Here is a 25,099-nt window from a genome sequence, read left to right as displayed (position 1 = left end):
CTATTTGTCCCCGTGTCAGTTTCAGTTTATGGGTTAATTTTTTCTAGTAGGGCTGTTTCCCAATACTATCCCTTCTGACTAAACGAAAGGGAACTTCTTTTTGGCGTGTGTCTTTGAGGGAGGTTTCCTGGCCCTTTAAGGTTTCATTCCAGATGGGCACACCCCCCTTCCCACTGTTGCTATGTACATCTCCTCCATCCCTAGTGACAGCACAACCATTCTGCCTCTGAAAGGGCCCTGGCAGCATTCCCTTTCGATCTCTCCATCCCTGAATCTCCCGCTCTCAGCAAGAGAAAACCCCGGCAACACCAATGGCGCCCAAGAAGAAAGGAAAAGGAGGAGGAGGGGGGCGCAAGAAAGAAGAGGCTCCCAAGGAACCAGAGTTTGATGAAGCCATCGTACCTGAGCACAGCCGGGAGTTTTACTTGATTCAGATCCGAGATCTGGAGGGGCGACTAGCCCGGTGGGTAAAGGATTTTGTGTGTGTTTTGTGTTTGTGTGAACACTGTATTCTTTGAGGTCCATGGGGAAGGGAATCTGGAACAGAGCATAGGCATGTGCTCCTTAGATGGGGCATATGGAAAGCATCCCCTTTCTTGGTAGCCAGATGTACCATCAGGGTGGGATTTTGGGGCTGAAGTGTCAAAGAATCATAGAGCTGGAAGAGACCACAAGGGTCATCCAGCCCAACCCCCTGCAATGCAGGAGTCTTTTTGCCCAATGTGGGGCTTGAACCAACGACCCTGAGATTTAAGAGTCTCATGCTCTACTGAGTGAGCCAACTCTATCTGGGGCCCCACTGCGCAGAAGGAGCAACCACACAACTGGAGCAGAGGCTGGATTCCTGCATGCTAAGGTGGTGCCCAAGGTGAACCGTACTTGGAGTACACCCATGGCCACCTTCGGTTACAACCCACCACATTTGGAATGGGTTCTGGGTTCCTGCCTCTTGACTGATCTTCTTTTGCTTAGGTACCAGAAGAGATGGGACGAGATGCAGGTGACCGAGGAGCTCTTCCGCAATGAATACGAGAAGATGCTCCATGACAACAAAGAGATTGTGTCCTTTCTGAAGAAGACGCTCAACCAGAGGGTCGACGAGATTGCAGATTTGACGGAGCAGCTCCACTTACTCCAGCAGGCCAAAGACACGGAGAAGGATGCCTTTGAGGCCCAGCTAGGCCAGCTGAGGCACGAGTTCCAGGAGACCAAGGATCAGCTGACTTCTGAGAATATGAACCTCAGTAAGGCTGCCAGGCCGCTTTTTGGGAAGAAAAAAAAGCAAAGGGGAAGGAGGTTTAGGCTCCTCTGCTTAGCTCCACAGGTGGAGTGTGCCTGTGTATAGCACACTAGAAAGGAATTGCTTTCAGTTGCTTTCCAGGACAGTGCCTGGCTTGCATCTGCAGCACTTTTGAACTCTATTTTCAGTTAACAACAAGCTTCTGAAGCATACTGAAGGTAAAACCAGGGCATGTACTTCTGCTGTTCTTAATCTATGTGTACATAATTCCACAATCCAGGCTGCAAATGCCATTGGCTATGTAGTCGGAAAAGCACCACCCGAGCACAAGAGGATGTGTGTCTCCTATCAATCGCCCGCCCCACCTAGGTTGGCACTACCATGAGCCTTGATGAGACAGTTGCTTCAGCGGCAGAGTTGGGAGGGGCGGCAGGTTTGGATTGGGGCCCCCACCTGCCTCTCTGCCCTGCAGAGACCACAGAAATGCTCCAGGGGGTGGAGTCAAGGAGAAGGACATGGTTGCCCCTCTCTATCTTGCCCCTGCTGAGACCTCCTTTTAACAACTGGGCACAAGGAAGGAGTTACATCCCAAACAGACTAAGAGGGGTGCGGGGATGGGTGGCAGCTGCCCTGGTGAGTCAGGCGGTCAGGCCAGGTGCAATACCTGGGTGAAGGCACAAAGTTCTCCATGGCACTCCTGAGGTGCGGTCGCTTGGGTGGCAGAGGGTCAGATGGAGGCAGGCGTGGGCAAGGGGTGGGAGTGGGCAAACGGGTACAATCCTGGCACATGGAGGCTGCCTCAAATGGGCAGCCAAGTTGATCACTTGCCTGCCCGGCTGGGCTCTCTGTACTTAGAAAACCAATGGGAAAGAAACAAGAACACCCAGGTTCAGGGGCAGTCTACCTCTGCATAGCAGGTTACAGGGATGGGCACTGTTTTCTTGTTCACTTCAGGTAGCAAAACATATTGAGCTGGCTCTGCTCATACCCCAGTGTGTGGACTGGGACCTATGGGAGTTGTTGCGCAAAACACCTGAAGGTGTGTGTGTGTGTGTGTGTGTGTGTGTGTGCACGTAATCCTAGGCACCAAGACTAAAGTCAGGATTTCTGGTCGCTAGGTGGCAAGCTGGCTGCCCTGGAGGATTTTAGGATCCACAAAGATGAGATCATGATGAAGTTTTCTGAACTCGAGGCGGAACTGAAGAAGCAAGCAGAAGACCACAAGGAATACATCTATAACCTGGAGAGGAAAGCTGTGATTGATAAAGAGAGGTGTGTGCTGTGGGGGGGGGGTGACCAGCCTTCGCCAACCTAGTGCCTCCCCCCCAGATGCTTTGAACTACAACTCCCATCAGCTGGCTGGGGCTGGCGTGAGTTGTAGTCTGAAACATCTGGGGGACACCAGGTTGAAGGCTGGGGTTGGCCAAGGGGGCCATTGTGTCAGCTGTTCTGTAGGGTGGAACTCATGCCGGCTACAGGCTTTGCAGACCTGTGTTGTTCTTGTTCTTATTTATTTATTTGCAATTACCTCATGGTTCAGCCAACTGGAGCTATCAGCAATATAATGGCAGAATAGTGAGAAGAGCCACGGGCAAGATGGTGGGCCCAGGGGTGGAGACGTGCTCTGCTGAGGTGGCCTGCCTATGCAAACCCAGACATCCCCATTGTGATAAGTACAGATCAGGGGTTCTAATATAACCAAGATTCAGTATACGGCATCCTTGGTTAAAGGGACTAAGTAGCAAGTGGTGTGAGAGACCTGGGGAGCCAGTGCCTGTCAGAGCAGGCAATACCTGGCTTGCTGAAGACAACCTTTCTTTTTGTTTCTTATTTATTTCACCGGTTGTAAAAAAAAAACCCCACAAAAAACCCTCAAAGTGGTTTACAAAAAATAAAGCAGTAAAATCAAGAAAAATGTGCAACCCTACTTTAAAACATATGAAAGTTAAATTACCAGAACAGATTAAAATTGCCTCTCCTTTCTAAGCATCTGGATAGGGTTGTTGCAACAGGAATGTTTTCAGCAGGCGTCAAAAAGAGTACATTGAAGGCACCAGCTTAATCTCAAGAGGCAGGGAGTTCCAAAGTGTAGGTGCTGTGATCGATTTCTTACAAATGCAGAACAGGTATTATGTGGCACTTGTTTTGCTGACTGAAGTGGTCAACATAGCTGCCAAGTTTTCCCTTTTCTCGCGAGGAAGCCTATTCAGCATAAGGGAAAATCCCTTTAAAAAAGGGATAACTTGGCACTTATGGTGGTCAAGTGGGCCCATGTGGGGTAAGTCGATTTCTCAAGTGAGCTGGTTCCAAGTTGTTAAGGGCTTTATGTACTAATAGTAGCACTTTGAACTTGACCTGGTAGCAAATTGGCAATCAGTGCAGAGCTCTGAGCACGGCTCTTATACGCTGACAAGGCCTCACTTCCGTCAGCAACCGCGCTGCAACATTCTGCACTAACTGCAGCTTCCAGATGGAGTGTGAGGGAAGCCCCACATAGAGCACATGGCAGAAATCCAGTCTTGAAGTAACCAGTGCATGAACTACGGTGGCAAGTCTTTATCGGTCCAGGAATGGCCATAGCTGTTGAAAGGTTACCCACCCCTACTATAGGACAACAGTGTGATTTTTAAAAAATGTATATTTTGTCATTTCCTGGATTGCAAATTCCTTGAATCCTGTAATGCAGAAATGCATGAAAACAGACACCTGGTTTGCCATTGTGAGGACAGGATGTTGGATGAGTTGGGCCTTTGTCCTGATCCAGCTCCCTGCTGGTATAGTGATCCCTCCTTTCCCTCTCTCTCAGGTTAAAGAAGGAGATGATGCACCGTGTGAATGCGGTGGCTGCTGAGTTCCGCAAGGTGGCCCACAGCCAGATGGCAGAGACCACTAAGCGCACCATCCGGGAGAATGTCACCATCAGCTTCCAGCTGACCAAGATAACTGAGCAGAGCCTCCAGCTCCTCCAAGAGAATGAACGGCTCAAGGAGGCTCACTCAGAAGCTCTGAAGCAGCTGGAGCTGCTGGAGGAAAATGAGACAAAGATGGCACAGAACAGCCTCAGCAACCAGAAGGTAAGAATTGTCCTTTGCAAAAGTGCAGGGCTGGGCCACAATTTATGCTTGGGGTGGCCAGCATGGTGCCTTCTTCCAAAAGCTGTTAGACTCCAACTCCAATAACACAGTGGGTAATTCAGAAGTGCATTGTTATGTACTGAGCTGAATCCTAGAACAATAGGATTCAGAATCAGCGGGAGCTACCCAATCCAACTCCAGGTGGAAGTGAATCCGCAACCTGATTGGCCTGCTGGAGCAGCCAATCAGGCGGCTGGCAGAAGTGAATCTGCTACCTGATTGGCCTGTAGGAGCAGCCAATCAGGCTGCAGGCAGAAGTCAATCCACAATATAATTGGCCCACAGGTGTAGCCCTGAAGTAGCCAATCACGCAAGGCCCATTGTGTAAATAATGTATATAAGCAGATGGTTTGGGGAAAAGAGCCATTCGTCTTCTCTTCTCCTCCTTGATGACTATGAGCTGAATAAAGAGCATGAAATTCACTCTTGACTCCGAGTATATTTCACTGGCGACGAGGATGGGATCCTGCTGAGCTGACCGCCACCACGCACTGCACCGCAGCACCGCCACCTGCTGCACCGCTGCATCGCACCGTGCATCCAGGCTTCAGCTCCAGGACCCAAGGAACCCAGAATGGCAACCGACAGCAGCTTCTCGCCATTCAAACCAGCATCAGGAGACTGGGAAGGGTACGCCGCCCGTTTCAACTTCCTCCTGCAAGCAAAAGAAGTCACCAACGATGCCATGAAGAGGGCGACATTCTTCAGCGTCTGTGGAGAGGAGACGTTTGAAATCGCCCGGGCTCTCCTTGCACCTAGAGATGTCGCTACCGTCTCTTACAAAACAATAATGGAACGGCTGAAGGAGCACTTCTCACCACAGCCCTCGGTGGTAGCTTGCCGAAATGCCTTCTACGCAAAGCGGCAAGCCCCGGGGGAAACCATAACTGGGTTTGTGACCTCCCTCCGCCAAGCCGCCCGGCTATGCAACTTCTCAGAGTTGGAGAACATGCTTCGTGACCGCCTTGTCGGTGGCCTGAGGGACGAGATGTTGCAACGACGCCTCTACGCCAAAAAAGACCTCACATTCCAGATTGCTCTGGAGGAAGCCCTGGCAACCGAAGCCGCCGAGAGGTCAACGCAAGAGGCACGACCGGCCCCGCCATCCCAACCGAGGGTCTACCACGAAGACCTCACCGACGAATCCGAATCTGACAGGGAGGAAGTACACCGAGTACAGCGGCGCACTCAAGCAGCACACACACCACAGCAGCCTCGACGAGAAGGAGGGAACTGTGCAAGCTGCGGGGAGAACCACGAGAGGAGGACCTGTCGTTTCCGCAACGCAGAGTGCAGGCAGTGCAGAAAATTGGGACACATCGCCCGGGTGTGTCGGGCTCGACTCACCCGTCGACAAGCATCAGATGACCGACCCAGGAGCCCCAGGTCACACGGCACCATGCACCAAGGCAACTCGACGGAGATCACGGACTACCAGGTATTCCAGTTGCCCCATCCCAGCACAGAGAAAATTTATATAGAGGTACAGATAGAGGGAGCCCCATGCCGCATGGAGCTGGACACGGGTTCAACTCTATCCATAATCTCGGCCCGAACATTAAGGGAACTGTGCCCTAATGGGGGTCCCAAACTAAGGCCGGCCCCATTCACCCTCCGGGACTTCCAGAAACGTAAGGTCCCTACTATGGGGGTGGGGACCTTCAGGGTGCAATATCGAGGGCGAAAGCAACAATTGGACTTGCTGGTAGTTAAGGGCCCCTACGTTAGCTTACTGGGACTGGCATGGTTTGGACCTCTGGGGCTAGCTGTTACCGGGGTGAACCGCACTAGCTTACAAGTGGACGTGGACGCCATATGCAAAGAGTTTCCAGGGGTTTTCGATGGGGCATTGGGACGATATACAGGACCCCCCATTGCCCTACAGCTAGACCCCGCTGTACGACCCATCAGGCACAAGGCCCGCCGGGTCCCGTTCGCCCTGAAACCCCGCATAGACGAGGAATTGGACCGGCTCGTGGAGCAAGGAGTGCTGGAGCCGGTGCCCAACGCCCCCTGGGAAACTCCAATTGTCACACCCGTCAAGCCTAACGGTTCGGTCCGCATCTGTGCAGACTACAAATGCACCATAAACAAGGCTCTCACGGCCCATGCATACCCAGTGCCAGTGGTCAGCCATGTCCTCGCCACCCTGGCTGGGTCAAAAATCTTTGGCAAACTGGACTTGGCCCAAGCGTATCAACAGTTGCCTGTGGACGAAGCCACAGCAGAGGCTCAGACGATTGTGACGCACAGAGGGGCATTCAGAGTTAAGCGACTGCAATTTGGCGTTAGCGTGGCACCAGGCATATTCCAGAATCTAATGGACTCTCTCCTTAAAGGGATTCCTGGCGTCACCCCCTTCTTCGATGATGTACTGATCGCCGGGCCCACACCAGAGGAATTTGAGGACCGCCTCCGCTCCGTCCTGCACCGTTTCCAGACGGCGGGCCTCAAGGTGAAGCGGGAAAAGTGTTTACTGGGAGTGCCGCAGGTGGACTTTCTGGGATTTAAGGTGGACGCAGAAGGGGTCCATCCAACCGGTGACAAGGTACGGGCCATTTGTGAGGCCCCAGCGCCCAAGAGCAAGCCCGAACTTCAGTCATTCTTGGGACTATTGAACTTTTACCATGCCTTCCTTCCCCATAAGGCAGCGGTAGCGGAGCCCCTACACAGACTCCTAGATAAAAGGGCCCCTTGGGTGTGGGGCCAGCGACAAAGGGCCGCATTCCAGGCAGTCAAGGACTTGCTCGTCTCGAACTCGGTCTTAGCACACTTCGACGAGAGGCTGCCAGTGGTGCTGGCATGCGACGCCTCTCCCTATGGCATCGGCGCTGTCCTGGGACACCAACTCCCGGATGGAAGAGAGGTGCCGGTGGCATACTTCTCCCAGACGCTTGCTGCAGCCGAACGAAACTACTCACAGATTGACAAGGAGGGTCTGGCAATCGTGAAGGGCGTAAAAAAATTCCATGATTTCTTGTACGGGCGGCCCTTTACCATAGTGACTGACCACAAGCCGTTGCTTGGCCTGTTTGCCCCTGAGAAGCAGACCCCCCAAGTGTTGTCTCCACGTGTCCTCAGGTGGTCAATTTTCCTTGCCGGCTACCAGTATGCACTAATCCACCGCCCTGGGAAGGCGATGGGCCACGCAGACGCCCTCAGCAGGCTACCACTACCAGAAACAGGCCCCGACCCAGCGCCTGCGCAAGAGGTTATGACCCTGGAGCTGCTTCCCGACCGACCCATTCAGGCACAAGAAGTTGCGCACCATTCCACAAAAGATAGGGTCATCTCCCGGGTCCTGGACTGGGTGTGGCGAGGATGGCCCAGCAGCAGCCCCGGGCCAGAATTCGCTGGCTACACAAACCGCAAACATGAACTGTCGGCCCACAAGGGGTGCCTGTTATGGGGAAGCAGGGTTGTTGTTCCCCAGCCCCTCCGCAAAAGGGTCCTCACAGCCCTACACGAGACACACCCAGGGGTAGTGAGGATGAAGGCCCTTGCCAGGAGTTATGTGTGGTGGCCGGGGATTGACAGAGAGATAGAGGCCTGGGTCCAACACTGCCAGACCTGCCAAGAATCCCGCCCGGATCCCCCAAGGGCCCCAGTCCAGCCCTGGGAGTCCGCCCGACATCCATGGTCACGCTTGCACGTGGACTTCGCTGGCCCCTTCCAGGGGAAAACATTCTTCATAGTGGTGGATTCCTACACCAAATGGCTGGAGGTCGCACTGGTACCATCCACTTCTACGGCGGCAGCCATCCGGGTACTACGTAAGCTGTTTGCGACCCACGGGCTCCCTGACACCCTCGTCTCGGACAATGGAACCGCATTCACGTCAGAGGAGTTCCAGACCTTCACAGCGCAGAACGCCATCCGCCACATCCGCTCAGCACCATTCCACCCTGCCACCAATGGCCAAGCGGAGCGCATGGTGCGGACCACCAAGGACAGCCTCCGCCGCATGACACAAGGGGACTGGGAATACCGCCTTGCCACATTTCTTCTAGCACAGCACAGCACCCCAAGCACAACGACGGGCCGGAGCCCAGCTGAATTACTAATGGGCCGGCGCCTTGCAACTAGACTGGACCGACTTCACCCCGACAGAGCTCAGGATGAGGTAGTGGTGGGGAAAGGCAGGAACCCCCGGACATTTGTGGCACAGGACCCAGTGTATGCAAAGAATTTTGGGGCAGGCCCAGCATGGGTACCCGCCACAGTCACCAAGGTGACCGGTCCCGTGTCGTACGAGGTACTAACGGAAGGGGGGCAATGTTGGCGCCGCCACTGCGACCAGCTACGGCGACGATTCCCAGGAGGAACCCGGGAGGAGAGCGGGACAGAGGGGTCCCAAGGGGACAGCAGGGCAGTGAGGCCTGTAGAGCGAGAGGGGTGGGCAGGGGAAGCAGAAGCAGTAGGCACAGAGGGGCGCCCCGAGGCTGGAAGGACACCGGAACCAGAGCTACAACCTAGTGGTTCAGTGGCGCCAGACCAGACAGCCCTGGCACAGCCAGCAGCCTCGGAACACGAGCCAGAACCAGAACCCCTGACCAAGGAACACCCCAGGCCACAACGCACACGGAGGCGGCCAGCAGACCTTGGGGACTACGAATGCAACTTCCCGGGCAGGACTGTAACTTAGAGGGGAGGGGTGTTATGTACTGAGCTGAATCCTAGAACAATAGGATTCAGAATCAGCGGGAGCTACCCAATCCAACTCCAGGTGGAAGTGAATCCGCAACCTGATTGGCCTGCTGGAGCAGCCAATCAGGCGGCTGGCAGAAGTGAATCTGCTACCTGATTGGCCTGTAGGAGCAGCCAATCAGGCTGCAGGCAGAAGTCAATCCACAATATAATTGGCCCACAGGTGTAGCCCTGAAGTAGCCAATCACGCAAGGCCCATTGTGTAAATAATGTATATAAGCAGATGGTTTGGGGAAAAGAGCCATTCGTCTTCTCTTCTCCTCCTTGATGACTATGAGCTGAATAAAGAGCATGAAATTCACTCTTGACTCCGAGTATATTTCATGCATGAAGTTCCCTTCAAAGTAGTCACGACCACACAACTTCACAGCTGCATCCACTTCTATGATTATACAATCATCTTTAAAAGATACTGTAGTTCACTTTATCATGTGGCATTTGGCTAGAACTTGCTTCCACGGGAGGCAGTGATGGTCGCCAACTTGGATGGTTTTAAAAGAGAACTGGACAAATTCATGGGGGGAGGAGAAGGCTATCGATGGCTACTAGGCAGGATGGCCACACTCTGCTTCCACAGTTTGAGGCAGCGATGCTTCTGAATGCCAGTTGCTGGAAAGCTCAGGAGGGGGAAGTTGCTCTTGTGCTCAGGCCCTGCTTTCTGGTTTCCCTTTAGGTCGGCCACTGTGAGAACAGAATGCTGGAACTGATGGGCCATTGGCCTGATCCTGCAGACTCTTACGTTCTTACAATAATAAGAATTAGGATGCATTGCAACCATCAGTGAGAACCTCCATGCACTGACTTCCAGCTACATCTACTGTATTCTGATCATGTACCTGGACAAATTATTTGGAGTGCTCCAGTAGCTACTTTTGGAGTTGTGCTTTCCCTGAAGTTCCATTGTACGTAACAGAACTTGCACACCATTCTCTTGAAACTGAAGCTCCTGTTGTTTTCAGTGCTGCCAAATGCTTAGCTTTGGAGCATGCCAAACTTCTCATAGAATCCTAGAATCCTAGACTTGGAAGAGACCACAAGGGCCATCCAGTCCAACCCCCTGCCAAGCAGGAAACACCATCCAAGCATTCTTGACATATGGCTGTCAAGTTTATTCTCCTTTATGTCCTTCCTTCTCCAGAGTGACCCTGGTAGTCCATCCTCTGTGGCTCCAATCAGCACAAAGGGCGAGAATCCTTATTTTCAGTGGCTAGAAAGCTCCCCTTTCATGCTGATCGGGCAGCCTTGGACCATGACACCTCTGTACAATTCCCATCAGCCTCAACCACCATGGTCAATGGTCAGGGGTGATGGGAACTGTAGTCCAAAACATCTGACCCTTTGAAACATTGACCATCCATGAAACAGCAGCTGACTTCCGTGTTGCATTTTCTGCTCACCAGGATACCAAGAGCCAGTGGCATGATCCAGGGTTGATGCTTTTGTGCACCACATGAGTAAATCCACCCGGCTAATAGGCCCAGGTGTCTAAGCTAAAGGTATAATAAAGATATTTAATAAAATAAAATTATGATAAATCTAACCTCCCAACCTTGTGCCTCACATGTTACTAGACTCCAACTCCCACCATCCCAGACTTTGCCCATGCTGGCTGGGGCTGATGGGAGTTGGAGTCCAACATTACCAGAAGGGCGTCGGGTTGTGGGGAAGCTGGTTTTAGTTACTAGATTACATTCAAATGGTGCTGAGCCTTTCCACACTCAGAATGCAGGCTGCTGATCCCCTGTGTATGTAACAGGCGTGCTCACATGTGCATATTTGGTACACAGATGATCTGGATGCTTACCAGCAAGTGCAAGGAACTGCAGGCGCAGGTGGAAGAGTACATGGAGATGAAGAAGGTCATGGCCCAAACACAGGAGACCAACGAGGTGCTGGAGCAGCAGAACATGGTGCTAAAGTTAGTACAGGCATCTCTCTCTCTCTCTCTCTCTCTCTCTCTCTCTCTCTCTCTCTCTCTCTCTCTCTCTCTCTCTCTCTCTCTGGAAAAATAACATTTACTCGCGCAAAATACTTGTTGAAGAGTAACAGATGCAACAAGCTTTGTCCAGGCAGGCTTAAAATGGTAGTTCAGTTATTGGAGTCTTCAATTTTTTAATATAAGTTTCAAAAGTTTACAAATTTAAAACAAATTACATATTTCCCAATTGATATTCATTTACCGTTTGACTTCCCCTCCCCCCCTCCATGGTCTCCCCATATTTTCTAATATTGCTGCACATTATACCGGTAGTTAATCTGTGCCCTATCCTTGCCACTTGTTCCCAAATACTGTACATGTTTAACTGCTGTTCTTCATTCAAATCCTACTTGTGTTTTTATGTTTACAGTAACTCATTAAATATTCTACAAAATGTTTCCAATCCTCCTCAAAAATCTGCCTAATCTCTAATTCTCATAGCTAGATTTGCCAAGTTCGGCATATTACATCGATTTTAACTGTCCCTCTTCTTTTGTGGTTATCACCTCATCTCATGATTTTTGCCGTCGTTGCATTTAAAAATAAGTTCAACTGCCTTTTTGGAATATCCGTCCCAGTTATCCCTAAGAGAAATGCTTCTGGTTTTTTGGAAGAGTCACCTTATATTTTTTTTTTAAAATCTCATTGTAAACCATCTCCCGGGTTTTCCCCCCTCACACAAAAACTTAAGAGATCTCTCTTTGCCAAGTCTTGAGACAGCCCGCTTCACCCAGCACTGGAATCATTAAAATAAGAATATTAATTTAGGAAGGACATTCATCTTTATGACAGAAATCCTACCCAGAAATGAGAGCTTTAACCTGTTCCAGATTTCAAGATTCGTATAATTGTCTTGAAAAAGGTTTATATTTTTGGGGGTGATCCAAATGCCCAAATACTTTACTTTTTGACATATCTTCAAACCTGTTAATATCTCTAATTCATCCTTTTCCCGTGATGGCACATTTTAAACCAACCAACTAAGTTGTCATTGGTATGAGCTTTCGTGTGCATGCACACTTCTTGGTATCTGAAAAAGTGTGCATGCACACGGAAGCTCATACCAATGACAAACTTAGTTGGTCTCCAAGGTGCTACTGGAAGGAATTTTTCTCTTTTGTTTCAACTACATGATGTGTCTAAGGCAGAAAATAATAGCAGCATGTTAAGTTAAATAGCCAAGCCGAAAGCAGAGCCAGTTTATTCACTGAACTAACTGCCCAGGACCCCCAAGGCTTCTTTCCTGGTTAGGGGCTGCTGGTTGTTGACTAACTGCATTGTTTCTGTTCCTGGTCTCGCCTTCTCCTGCCCCAGAGAGGAGCTGACCCAGCAGAGGAAGGAGATGGAACGGAAAAGCAGTGAAGAGGAAAGCCAAGCCAAGGCCCTTGAAGAGGAGCATGAGCTGCGGCTGAACGCTGAAAGAATCCTCAGGCACACTGCGAAGGGCCTCAAGGAAGTGCTACTGGTGAGCTTCTGGGAATATAGGGACACTGTTGGGAGGGTTTTGAGACCTTTTGCTGCATTAAGCAAATCCAAGTTGAGCTTTGGCAGATTTTTATGGGTCATTATTGCATCTATTTGCATTTGAGTTGTCTGTCTCAGGAGACAATGGAAGAGTGCGCATTTGGTGGTGAAGTCAAACCATTGGACAGTTACAATGTGGCCGTGGAGACTGATATGGGAGAGACATGTTTTGTTGCAGCTGGGGCAGAGGAAGGCGTCCAGTTGTGCGTCTGCAGATGCACCCGGGCATTTATTCTCTCTGTGCTCCTCCCTGCAGTCATTCCTTCTCTGGTTACTGCTAAGGATGTACGGTCTGTCTGTCTGTCTGCAGCCACTGTGGTCGTGTGCAAGGGATTCCCACACTGTGGGGGTGATGTTTCCAGCTTTCATGTCACATTTGCAGAAATATCTGTAACACAGAGTTGGTTTGCCAACAGGCCTGGTGCCTGAAACCATCTTTCCATAGAGGAGATCCTGCCATCTTCCATTCTGTGAACAGCAAAAGACAAACTATTGCTAATCTCCTTCTTTGTAGATCCTGCATTGAGTAAGGAGTTGGCTACAATTCTAGGAACTAACTTAAACTGTCCACTTACTGTAAGCATTTGGGCTAGGCACACTGGGATCACGTCCTTGCCCACTTCAAACTTTGCATTTTATTTGAAGTGTGGGAAACAAATATGGTGGAAATCTAAGAGGGTTTTGCAGCCACGCTCTTCCTCTTCACTCCCACAGGAACGCCCATCTGATGAGGATGAGGATGGCCACTTTGACGTGATGTTCCACTTAAGGCGCAATGATGTGCTGCAGGCCACCTTGAATCTCCTGAACAGAAGCATTGCACGCATCGAAGCCAATCAGCTTCTCCGGACTCTCTATGTAGAGAGCAAGGTGCTCAAGCCTACCACCACAGAGAGCAGCAGGTAAGAGAGAAAGGGAATGAGATCCATGAGGGTTGGAAGGGGTGCAACCACCTGTTAGGTTCTTGTAAAATGGCAAACAGGCAGAGCTACTTAGCGAAAGGAAGCAATACAATATACAGGTGAAACTCGGAAAATTAGAATATCGAAGAAAACTGCATTTATTTCAGTAAAGCAACATTATATTTTTTCCCCTTTTAATTTTGACAAATGCTTTCTTCTGGAAATTCCACAGTAATAAAACAAATAGTTACAATAATACACGAATCAACAAAAACAAACATCGCTATTACATTTCATTAATTACATTCCATTTATAATTGACCCGCCTAACGACAAATAATTACAATGACAAGAAATAAAGGCTTGACATACCTTGCTTTGCATGTCATCATGCATGTATCTCATATATTGGTTTCACCTTTTAAGTTGCGTTACTGAAATAAAAGCACTTTTCGACGAGATTCTAATTTTCCAAGTTTCACCTGTACATAATCGTATCCACAGGCGTTCCTGAGATGAAAGAGGATGAAAAGGTCTCTCTCCTTTATTAGCGCATGCAAAAAAAGGTGGGGAGCCACAGGTTGCCAAAATTCTATATTCAATGCCTTGATCTGAAATTGCCACTTCCCAAACGTTACAAGCCTGGCTGCTGTTAATAAAATGCAGATTGGCTCCTTATGCATGTTAATGTCTAGTGAGGAGTGCAAAGGCTCCAAAGATGTACGGGTGATTCAAATGTCTTATCCCAGAACTCTCGTGCTACTGTGTACCCCCATCATGTATGGAAAAAGGAGGTCACATCGCCACACTTCTTCCAGCACATGGGTTTTGTTTCTACAAGCCTAGATGGGCTCCATTGCTGCCTCAGAACAACCTTGAAACTTGCACTTTCTGAAACAATGCATGAACCGAAACCCAGCCACCACTCTTCAAAATTCAGGCTTCTTTCAATTCTGCAGTGTAGTTATCCAGCCAAAAATACATGTTCAAGAGAGCAAAGCGTGCGTAGAAACAGCATATACATTAGCTGTATATGCACAAAATGAACATTAGACAGCAGCATTCTGGGAAAATGTGTGGGTTAGGCAAAATAGCATGTAGAAATGTTGAGTGTTAGGGGAAATTGGCAGGAAAATGCTGCTGAATTTCCACAGGAATGTTTTGCAAAATAAATAAGCAAATTTGCAAACTGGTGTAGAACTGTAGATATCTGTTTCGCAGCCTCTCTGCTACCAAGCCTGCCCGCTTCACGTCACACACAAATGTTGCCAAGATCAAAGGGAATCATGTTGTCCACAGTATGCCGTCTCTGAGCAACGTCTCCCAGATCCGTGAGGATACAGTCCGGCCTTACTCCAGTGCCACAGAGGTGAGTGGGGAATCAGGCTTATTGGCTCCCAGGTGGGAAGCAATAACCAAAACCTAGGCAACAGCATGGCTTCCAGGAAGCAACTTGCAGGAATGAAGGCTGGAGCAATAATGCCTGACATCCATGGAATTTGCTGCCACCGGTCTCTCAGCCAGGGTAGTTGCGAGGATAAAACTGACAGGGAGAAGTGTGTATGCCAGCTTGAACTCTTTGGATAAAAGGTGGGATTTAATAGTAAACAAATAAACTGTCATGGCTGCCCCAAAGATTCCTGGGAGCCTCCATGTGTTATGGTTCTCTTCCTTAACAAATCTCGGCACCCTTAACAACTAGTATCCAGGATGCTTTGGGGAGAAGCCACGACTGTTGAAGTGGTATAATACTGCTTTAAAAATGAATGGTACGGATGTGACCTAACAAGCCATTCCCTTCTGTTGGGGTGAGAGAGCTGTATGGGCCACACATAGCCTAGTGTTTGTTTTATTTTCATTCATTTCTACTTTTCTATCCCACCTTTTATACCCTTTCCAAGGAACTCGGGGGGCTTGTAGTTTTTATCCTCACAACAACCCAATGAAGTAGGGTAGGCTGGCCCAGATTCCCACCTTTTTTCTTTTCTTTTTTTTAAAAAACAACAAAAATTCCAAACCATTCTCGAATTTTCTATAAATGTATATAAATGAGCCTAATAAATAAAGGTGTCCAGGAGCTATTCTTTCCGATCGCTTTGTGGAGAACTACCCTTCTCCTCTGCCTCAGGAGCTGAAATGTATTGGGCTGGTCCTGTTTTTATGAGTACATTTATCCGTGTTTTCACCTGTGAAATTGTGAGGGGTGTGGATTTAACATCCCTAGCCTGAACACCTGGCCTTTTCCCCATAGCCTTTAATAACAGCGTGGAGAACAGAGGCGAAAGAGGAAGAGTCCAAGCCACAAGAGAAAGCTGTCTGCGAGAAACTGGCTACACAGCAACCAACTGAGGAATAGTGGATGGAGAAGCAACCCTTTTATCCAGTATTCTCATTTTGCATCAGCACCTATCCCTCAAAGAGATAACAATACTCAGGGTGGAATTCTGAGGACTTTTATATCCCAGTAGGTCAGTGCAGAATGGTCTGAGGAAAGTTACAGAGCCACTGAGCTGTTCTGAGTCAGAGACGGAAGGCAAACAAAGCAGGAGGCACAAGTGGCCCCCTAACCCAACCAAGTTCCGAGGCTGGGTGAATTTCCTAGGGCAAGGCCACCACACTGCTCCTGCATGACAACAGGTCTTTGCAAAAGTGGGATCCTGATAGGATAGGAGGCCCCTGGCCTTTCTGGTAGCGGATATATGCTCCCACCTTCCTTTCTGAATTAAAGTGGAAGACACACAATTCAACCCTTATACTCAAGGTTTGCTCTTTAGAGGTGTGAGGAAACTGTTTTATTTCTATATACAAAGCATTTAAAAACAAGTAACACCCCACCTGCTACTCTTTGGCCATAAAGGCTACCCCCAAAGAAAAGAGGGGCGGACTCTTTTGAACCCCCCCTCCTGTTTTGGGCATTATCAGGGAGCCTCGTCTACGGGTGAGCACATTGGAAGCTCACAAAAAGCTTTAAAAATTATTCCATTCACGTTTTCTTCATGGTACCCCGCAAGATACCCACTTTCTCTCATGCTACACAGCTTGGGAATTACTAGGCTTGGAGATCTGGGACAAGAAATTACGCGCCCTGTCTTATCCTCACAGGAAACCAGTGAGGTGTCTCCGGTGGCAGCCAGTGGTCAGGGAAGATGGGAATTGGGTGTCCAGCAATATCTGGACCCAGTTTGGGCCCGAGTCAACAATTCCTATTCTACACACTAACCTGTTTTGCTGTCTGCGCTTGACTTACCCAGCAAAGACATGGGAAGACATTGCCTATGACTCTACCCACAGCCTAGACAAGAAAGAAGCATTGCCACAGGTTCAAGGGCACATTCCAGCCAGGCAAAAACACAGCAAGGGTGGTGAAGCTTGGGGGAAGAGAGAGTGGTCTGCAGAGAGGTTCAAGGGACAGATAAAGAGGCCCAAGAGGCTTTTGGGACTGAGGGTTCCCGGCCCTGTCCTAGGTGGAGCCCTCAGCCAGCTATGTAACTCAAAAGAAGGGTTAATATCTGGGCTTTTCTGAGTGGGAACTTGCTCTGAGGCAGCTGAAAGGCATAGGCGAGAGAAAGCGAACTTTGGACCTCCACCCCATTACTCAGAGTGGTAAGCAGGCCACTCCAGTGATAAAACTGGTAAATCACACCCTGACTCAATGTTCTAAGGGGGGGGGAGGAGAGATAAAAGAAGAAATTATGCAAATTAAACATACATTTTCTTATTTTGCACTATTTGTTCTCCCATCATGGAGGGGCAAGGTACAAAGAAAAGCACTGAAGCCCCCACCCTCCAACTCCAGCTTTACCGAAGGCGAAGTCGTAGTGACAACTAGGTGCTTGCTGCCCACATAATTCGAAGCCCGGCTTTCATGAGGGCTAGAAGGATTGTTTCCCCCCTGAAAGCTGTGATTCTGGGGGGGGGGGGTACTTCAGGTAGCAAGGCAATGCATGGTAAGATCACATAAACATGGAATATCCATAGCCTTAGACTCGCTGTTTCTCTGATAACATCCATTTGCTTGGTCCTGGTGGTTTGCCTTCCCCCTCCCAGTTCCCTTTAGCAATCTTGGGCAATGCCTGCCCATCCCACTCCCAAGTAATTCTGGGTTCAGATGTGTTAATAGGTCACAGGTTCTGGCCCATCCTGGCAATCAGAAGCCCCCAAATTCTTTCTTTCTGGGAACACCGGCTCACAAACACCCAAAGCATTCATGATTGCTATGCGCCCTCCATCCCAAGAGGTGTCTTGGCTGGTGCCCCAGAAGTGACCGGGGCCCCTGGGCTGCTCTTCCTCTGTTGGATGTGTCCCAGCAACATTGTGACTGCCTGCTCAAAGACTTGCGGTAAGATCTCCTGCTCAGCTCTGGTGAACCTGCCCAACACGTAGTGCTCCACAGCAGCTTCTCCTACTGGCCGGCCGATCCCTATCCTGAGTCGGACCATACGCTGAAGGGGGGAAGAGAAAGAGAGAAAGAAATAAAGGGGGGAGTTGGTTTTGTTCTGCCCAGTAACATACACCAGAATTGCAGGTGTGGTGCTTACCAGTTATGTGTTTGGATCCAACAGCAGATGCACCAAACCATGGTTTGCCCTAACCAGAGTTTCAGAACCCAAACCATGGTTATAGCTCCCAAATGTACAACCACAGCCATACAACCTACAGTTCAGAACAGGGTTGCTTGCTTTCATTTCCCACCTGCTCAGAGCTCTGGTCTTTGGTGTGGTGGCCTCCCAAGGTGAGGCAACTGTTGTGACGATTGTCAGTCAATTCAGACAGCACATCAAACCATGGTTTGCAAATTTCAAATACTGGCTTCAGAGTACGGTTTCCTACATGACTGTAAACCATGGTTTTATTTGATCTTTTTTATTTGATTATTTCAGTCATCATGTGAAAAGACAGTTAAGCTTCCTTAACCATAGTTTGCTGTCGTGTCTACATTGAGGCTGCGTATTTTGAACTGAACAGAAAGGACCCAATTCTTATGGTTTGAGAGTGGCAGCTGCCAGTCTTGGTGTTTAACCTGTCCAAGCCTCACTTGCTGGTGAGTGTGGGGCAGGGGAGATACATGATAGAGGTGTATAAGATAGTTCCTAGCATGAAGAAAGTGCTGCGAGAAAGATTTTTCTCCCTCTCTCACCACACTAGAACTCTCGCACATCCAAGCAAGCTGAACGCTGGAAGATTCAGGACAAAGGTAAGTGCTTCTTTACACAATGCATAGTCCATCTAAGGAATATTTTACCCTAAGAGGCAGTGATAGAGGATAGAGACCCGGGGGCGAGGAGCAGCTGCTTCTCTCATCCCTGCCCTACCCTCACTCATCTTCCCTGAGAGGCAGCAATTTCCAAAAAGAAACCTCCCCCCCTCCACCTCCTCCTTCCCACTCTGCTGTTACCTCTCAGGCAGCACAAAGGGGGTCAGGGGTTGCCTTTACTAATCAGCAGACTATTGGGGTGGGGTTGGAGCGTCACTTCTAAGAACATAAGAATATGGGAAGAGCCTACTGGATCAGGCCAATGGTCCATCTAGTATTAGAAGTAACAAGCTTTCAAGCCAACCCAGCGGTCTTGAATTCATTCCATTTTTTAAAAGATACCAATAAAGCAATAAAACCAGTATGGTCCAACAAAGGACTGGTTACAAGATTGAATTTTTCTCCTTTGATAGGAATTGTGAATAATTCCTCTATACAGTTGTAGGATCTGTTATTCTCTCTGGTAGCAACTCTGTGGGTTTTGCAAGCTTGCAAATTCTCCTCCAGCCTTTGCCCTTTGGCTAGACAGAAACTTTGGCTATAGCTGAGCTAGGAGACACAGCAATCCAGGAAGGCCGCAATGTTTTTTAGTTTGGCGTCCTGGGATTGCAGCCAGCCATCTGCTTCCAATTGAAATAACCTCCTCCCTCCACCACCCCCGGCCTGGGGCCAAGCATGAAACATGCAAGGGTTCTCGCCCGGTGTAAGCTGAGCTCCAGACAGACACAGCTGCTAATATGCGAGAATCCCATCCTTGGATCCCTACCAAGACCTCAAGTCATGGTAATAAATGAAGATCGGTCCTCCTTAGTGGTACGCGCGTGAACCAAAGCGGCAACTCACATCAGATCTCAGGGACTTGATGCAGGAACGGACTCCGTTATGACCTCTGAAAGAAAAGAAGCAAGGCGTCTTAAGCCTCTGGTCAGTCTCTCTACAAAGGAACCCTACTCCTGACAGGGGCCAAGAAACATTTTCTCAATGGCCCAGACTCCTTGTGTCTGATTTTGCAAGTCAGATACTCATCCTCTTGGCCAGAAGATTCCCAAAAACGCTGAACAAGCTGTTTGAGGACAGGGGTGGTTGTCCTTTTCCTAAGAGAGGCACTGTGCCTTGAAAGAGCCATCTAACAGTGCAGAAATCTAACAGCTGTGGGCGGATTCATTGCCTCTTCCAGTAAAAAAAAAAAGGCACACTGGCAAAATTTCTACTTTGTCCTGTGGCTGCCAAGACACAGAATCCCTTGTCAGAAACGAACAGTGGAGGCTGGTTGGTTTGGGCAAATGGGGAACAACCCCATGAACCCCATGGGGAACAACCCCATGAACCTTGACATGCCCCATGCCAGCCCCTAGCTACTTACCATCTTACAACCAGCCTAGGGGGCAGCATGGCTGGTCAGTTTCTTCCTCCTTAGCCTCACTTTTGTCCTTGCAGAACTCCAGGGGGAGGAGGATGGGGATGAAATTAGAATTAGCTGTCTCTGCACTGGCACCATCCACTGTTGGCCTTTGTGTCCTTCTGGATGTTGCTGGACTCCAGCTTCCACCATCCCTGGCCATGCTGGCTGGGGCTGATGGGAGTTGGAAGTCCAGCAGCATTCTAGAGGGACATACAGCTTCTCCATCCCCACCCCACCCCTTTTCTCATCCAGAAATCAACATCAGTCCCCCATCCACACACACTCCACTGATCTCATACACATGTTGCCCTTCCCCTTTGTATTATTGTTGTTGTTTAGTCATTTAGTCGTGTCCGACTCTTCGTGACCCCATGGACCAGAGCACGCCAGGCACTCCTGTCTTGCACTGCCTCCCGCAGTTTGGTCAAACTCATGTTCGTAGCTTCGAGAACACTGTCCAACCATCTCGTCCTCTGTCGTCCCCTTCTCCTAGTGCCCTCCATCTTTCCCAACATCAAGGTCTTTCCCAAGGATTCTTCTCTTCTCATGAGGTGGCCAAAGTATTGGAGCCTCAGCTTCACGATCTGTCCTTCCAGTGAGCACTCAGGGCTGATTTCCTTAAGAATGGATAGGTTTGATCTTCTTGCAAGAAGATCAAACCCCTTTGTATTAAAACAGGTTAAACCTGTGCCCAGGCCAACTGGACACAGCTCCATCTACCTGCCTGCACACTGTCTGGCCAGAGTGGTGCATGCTCTGGTTATCTCCCACTTGCACTACAGTACTGCAATGCGCTCTACGTGGGGCTACCTTTGAAGGTGACTCGGAAACTACAACTAATCCAGAATGCAGCAGCTAGACTGGTGACTAGGAGTAGCCACTGGAACCATAGAACACTGATCCTAAAGTATCTTCACTGGTTCTCAGTGTGTTTCCAAATACAATTCAGAGTGTTGGTGCTGACCTGTAAACCCCGAAATGGTCCTGTATCCCTGAAGAAGTGTCTTTACCCACCCCCTTGTCCAGCCTGGACACTGAGATGCAGCTCTGAGGGCCTTCTGGCAGTTCCCTCACTGTGAGAAGTGAAGTTACAGAGAACCAGGCAAAGGGCCCTTTTGGTAGTAGCACTCAACCTGTGGAACGCCCTCCCATCAGATGTCAAGGGGATAAATAATTATAAAAATTTTGGAAGACATCTGAAGGCAGCCCTGTATAGGGAAGCTTTTCAAAGTTTAAAGTTTTACGATGTTTTTGTATAATGTTGGAGGCTGCCCAGAATGGCTGGGGCAACCCTGTCAGATGAGTGGGGTATTATTATTATTATTATTATTATTATTATTAATGCACTCTGTACAAGGGGAGCTGCATAATTATGAAGAGTTACCTTGCGCTGCCTCCCAGCTTCAGGGCGACCTTTCCCAAGGACTTGTCCAGGTCATCGTGAACTAGGTAAATATCTTCAGCGCTCAGGTTGAACATCTCCGCTTTAAAAGAAAGAAAAAGTTCCAGCAGTCAAATGGGGAGCCGAGATCTCTACTTGACCACAAACAGATGCAATGCAATTCAGAAGCACCAGGCGAGGCTTCTTGAGGTCAGGAGTCTACTCTGCCTCACATCAGCAAACAAGCAATAGAATTTCAAAATGCCTCAAAAGATGACATCTGTACTTGCTCCTCTCTTAAAGCCCTCATCTCTGTGTGTGAGAAAATCTCTTTCAAGGCTAACACAATGAACAAATTGCATTTCCAGATGCAAGTTCAATATTTGGCCAGCTACACTCTCATGTTATTGCAGGAACCGGGGTGGCTTGCCCTCTACTGGGCAGAATGAGAACAACACAACCTGTGGCATAGAACACAGATGGGAAGTTTGTGGCCCTCCGTCTACAGAATCATAGAATCATAGAGTTGGAAGGGAACCTGAGGGTCATCAAGTCCAACCCACTACAATGCAGGAATCTCAACATGTGATCTTCCATCCAATTTGAAACCACACCGGACCCTGCTTAGCTTTGAAAACACACTAGTAGTTTTATTGCTGCACCACTATTGTTAATTTCCATCAGCACCAATCAGTACAGCCAATGATCAAGGATATTAGGAAATGTGGTCCAGCAACATCTGGAGGGCAACAGAGGGGCCATCCCTGATGTGTTGGACTATGCCAGAAAGAAGTGCATGTGTTGGACTCGCTAGAGTTTACGTTTCAGGGCACAATTCAAAGTGTTGGTGCTGACCTTTAAAGCCCTAAATGGCCTTTGCCCAGTACAGTGGTGCCCCGCTTAACGAATGCCCTGCTTAACGAAATTTCCGCTTAACGAAAGGATTTTTCGAGCGGAGCTTGCCTCGCTAGACGAATGCGTTTTACGAAAAATTCGTCTAGCGAATCGCGGTTTCCCATAGGAATGCATTTAAATTCAATTAATGCGTTCCTATGGGCAAAAAAAAGTCGAAAAAAATCCAGTGCATTCCTATGGGATTTGCTAGACGAATTTTTCGCTATAAGAAAAGACCCGTGGAACAAATTAATTTCGTCTAGCGAGGCACCACTGTATACCTGAAGGAGCGTCTCCACCCCCATCGTTCTGCCCGGACACTGAGGTACAGCACCAAGGGCCATCTGGTAGTTCCCTCACTGCGAGAAGGCAAGTTGCAGGGAACCAGGCAGAGGGCCTTCTTCGTGGTGGTGCCAGCCCTGTGGAACACTTTCCCATCAGATGTCAAAGAAATAAACAACTACAGTCATACCTCTGGTTTCGTTCGCTGCGGGTTGCGTACACCACGGGATACGAACGCACCGAACCCGGAAATACCAGAACGGGTTACTTCCGGGTTTGGTGATTCGCGCATACGCAGAAGCGCCAAATCGTGCGGCAAGCATGCGCAGATTCGGCGCTTCAGGTTGCACACTGCTCATGTTGTGAACGGGGCTCCCGAGCGGATCCCATTCACATCTAGAGGTACCACTGTATCTGACTTTTAGAAGAAATCTGAAGGCAGCCCTGTTTAGGGAAGCTTTTAATATTTGATGAATCATTGTATTTTAATATTCTTGTGGAAGCCACCCAGAGTGGCTGGAAACCCAGCCAGATGGGTGGGGTATAAATATTATTACTATTACTGTGCTGGTATTACTATTGAGTGTTGAAGTGGGTTCAAATCGCAGCTCAGCTATGAGGCTGAAGAAGTGGCTTTGCATTGAGCCACCATCTCTCATGTTCTCTCATGTTACTTTACCCCACGAGGTTGTTGGGAGGATAAAACAGAGTAACAACTCTATGGGTGCTGGAGGGCAGATAAATAGAAGTAAAAGATGTCTGGTAGTCTCATGTTGAAGAAAAAATGAGAAAATTTTAGGTGGGTAGTGGGAAGTGCTGTTCTTGTTCCTAACAGACAAACACCAGCCTGGAGCAGAATTGCACTTGCAGCTAGACTTACACACCGGGGGGGGGGGGGGGGCAGGCACAAACATGCTTTCCATTCTTCTAATTGGACCTCAATTAGGTCCAAGCAGGAGAAGTGAACTTGCTGCCTCCTCCTTGGCTCCTGCTGATGCTCCCAATGGGAGGTGGGAAAAGAGCATGTAGACTTAATTTCTAATGGAGGAGGCAGGTGAGCTGGCTGGAAAGGCAGTGGAAAAGTGGGCTGGCTGGCTCAATAGCCAAATCTTGGAGGCTTGAAGGACCCCAGAAATCTGCTGCTCTGAAAGGTGCCCCCAAGTCCCACACCTAAGCTTGGTGGCTCACCTTGGCTCATAGTGGGGTCAGCTCTGCTTCCAGGTATGAGCCAGAATACCTCTGCTTGCATTCTAGGCAATGAGGAAGCCTTACACTCTGCTGAAATGCTTGGGGTTCCCCACCTCTGCTCTGCTGGGTTGAGTAAGAACCAGGATCCCTATGGGTGGGTCTCCCCTCATGTCAGTTTCTACCTGTTCTACCTGTCTGAGGGGGGGCAAGGCGAGCTCTGCTGCACAGGTCAAGGAAAATAAAAAAGGTTGTTTCTTACCAACACTGACTACGCAATGGCCGTTGATGTTCATGAAGCTACGGGGTTTCATCAGCACCAACTCCACCTCTCCCAGGCTGGTGAATGCCACATCCGCACAGCAACGCTTGTCCTTTCTCCACTGGTCAGCCACGCTCAGCTTGGTAGCCAGGTGATTAAGGACAGCCATGCCCACACTATGGCGGGTGCCACACAGGCCGTGATTGCCCAGTCCTGCCACCTGCAAATGAGACACGTCAAGGACAGTAAGCAGGGAAAAGCTAAGGTGGTGAAAAGCCAAAGGCGCCTTGCCAGGAATGGGGAACCTGTGGTCCTGCAACAGCTATTAGGCTATGGCTCATACACACCATACATTTACAGCATACATTCTTTCCCTCGAATCCTGGAAGCTGTAGTTTGCACCTCACAGTTCTACAATTCCCAGCACCTTTTAAACAAACTACAATTCCCATAATCCTTTTTTTGGGGGGGGTGAGAGGCTTTAAGTGTATGGCATATCCCCAGCTGTGCCCAATTTGCTTTTATTTCATTCGCCTCTCGATACTTCCGCCACCCTTGCCCCGCATATGGAGGGTTGTCCTACCAAAAGTCGGAAGTGGTGCGTGAACCGGACTCTCTCCCTATGTCTTCATTCGACTGTATCCCTGTGACTGCTTGCTCTTATAACCCGGAAGCAGTTGCCCTGAACACCTCCCAAAATATGCCGTTCTTGTAACTTCTCCCCCCCCCGCTCCCCCTTACCAGCACCCGCTTCCCAGCGGTTCGCAGTTCCTCTTCATGGCGATTCATGGTCCAACTAAGGAGTTTCTGAAGGGGCCGGAAAGGCAGCATCAGCCTCCCCTCCTCCACCTCCTTGCCGGAGACGCCCCTGATGTTACACTTCCGGTCCCCGGCTCAGTCTGAGGAGAACCCCAGCTCACCGCCTTCACTTGTTAATGTGACGTCATCCACGCC

The 25,099-nt window shown here is 49.3% G+C and overlaps 2 protein-coding genes across 2 annotated transcripts; one reads left to right on the top strand and one right to left on the bottom strand.

Moving 5' to 3' along the window:
* The first annotated feature begins 201 nt into the window (after positions 1–201).
* On the top strand, positions 202–16,238 carry CFAP157 (cilia and flagella associated protein 157). Its single transcript, XM_035102299.3, has 9 exons — positions 202–463; positions 973–1,244; positions 2,359–2,512; positions 4,047–4,314; positions 10,869–10,999; positions 12,374–12,524; positions 13,298–13,485; positions 14,707–14,854; positions 15,737–16,238. The coding sequence occupies exons 1-9, from the start codon at positions 312–314 to the stop codon at positions 15,839–15,841; spliced, it is 1,569 nt and encodes a 522-aa protein (XP_034958190.1). The 5' UTR covers positions 202–311; the 3' UTR covers positions 15,842–16,238.
* Positions 16,239–17,396: 1,158 nt separating this feature from the next.
* Positions 17,397–25,046, bottom strand: PTRH1 (peptidyl-tRNA hydrolase 1 homolog). The gene is made up of 5 exons (XM_035102298.3): positions 24,887–25,046; positions 24,146–24,365; positions 21,526–21,625; positions 19,583–19,628; positions 17,397–17,927 (listed from the first exon to the last, which is right to left on the bottom strand). The coding sequence occupies exons 1-5, from the start codon at positions 24,974–24,976 to the stop codon at positions 17,700–17,702; spliced, it is 684 nt and encodes a 227-aa protein (XP_034958189.1). The 5' UTR covers positions 24,977–25,046; the 3' UTR covers positions 17,397–17,699.
* Between the last annotated feature and the right edge of the window lie 53 nt (positions 25,047–25,099).

Source organism: Zootoca vivipara, chromosome Z2, assembly GCF_965207765.1.
Source record: "Zootoca vivipara chromosome Z2, rZooViv2.hap1.1, whole genome shotgun sequence".
Classification (NCBI taxonomy): Eukaryota; Metazoa; Chordata; class Lepidosauria; order Squamata; family Lacertidae; genus Zootoca; species Zootoca vivipara.
Note: the sequence above shows the minus strand (reverse complement) of the source record. Positions and strands in the feature narration are given on the sequence as shown.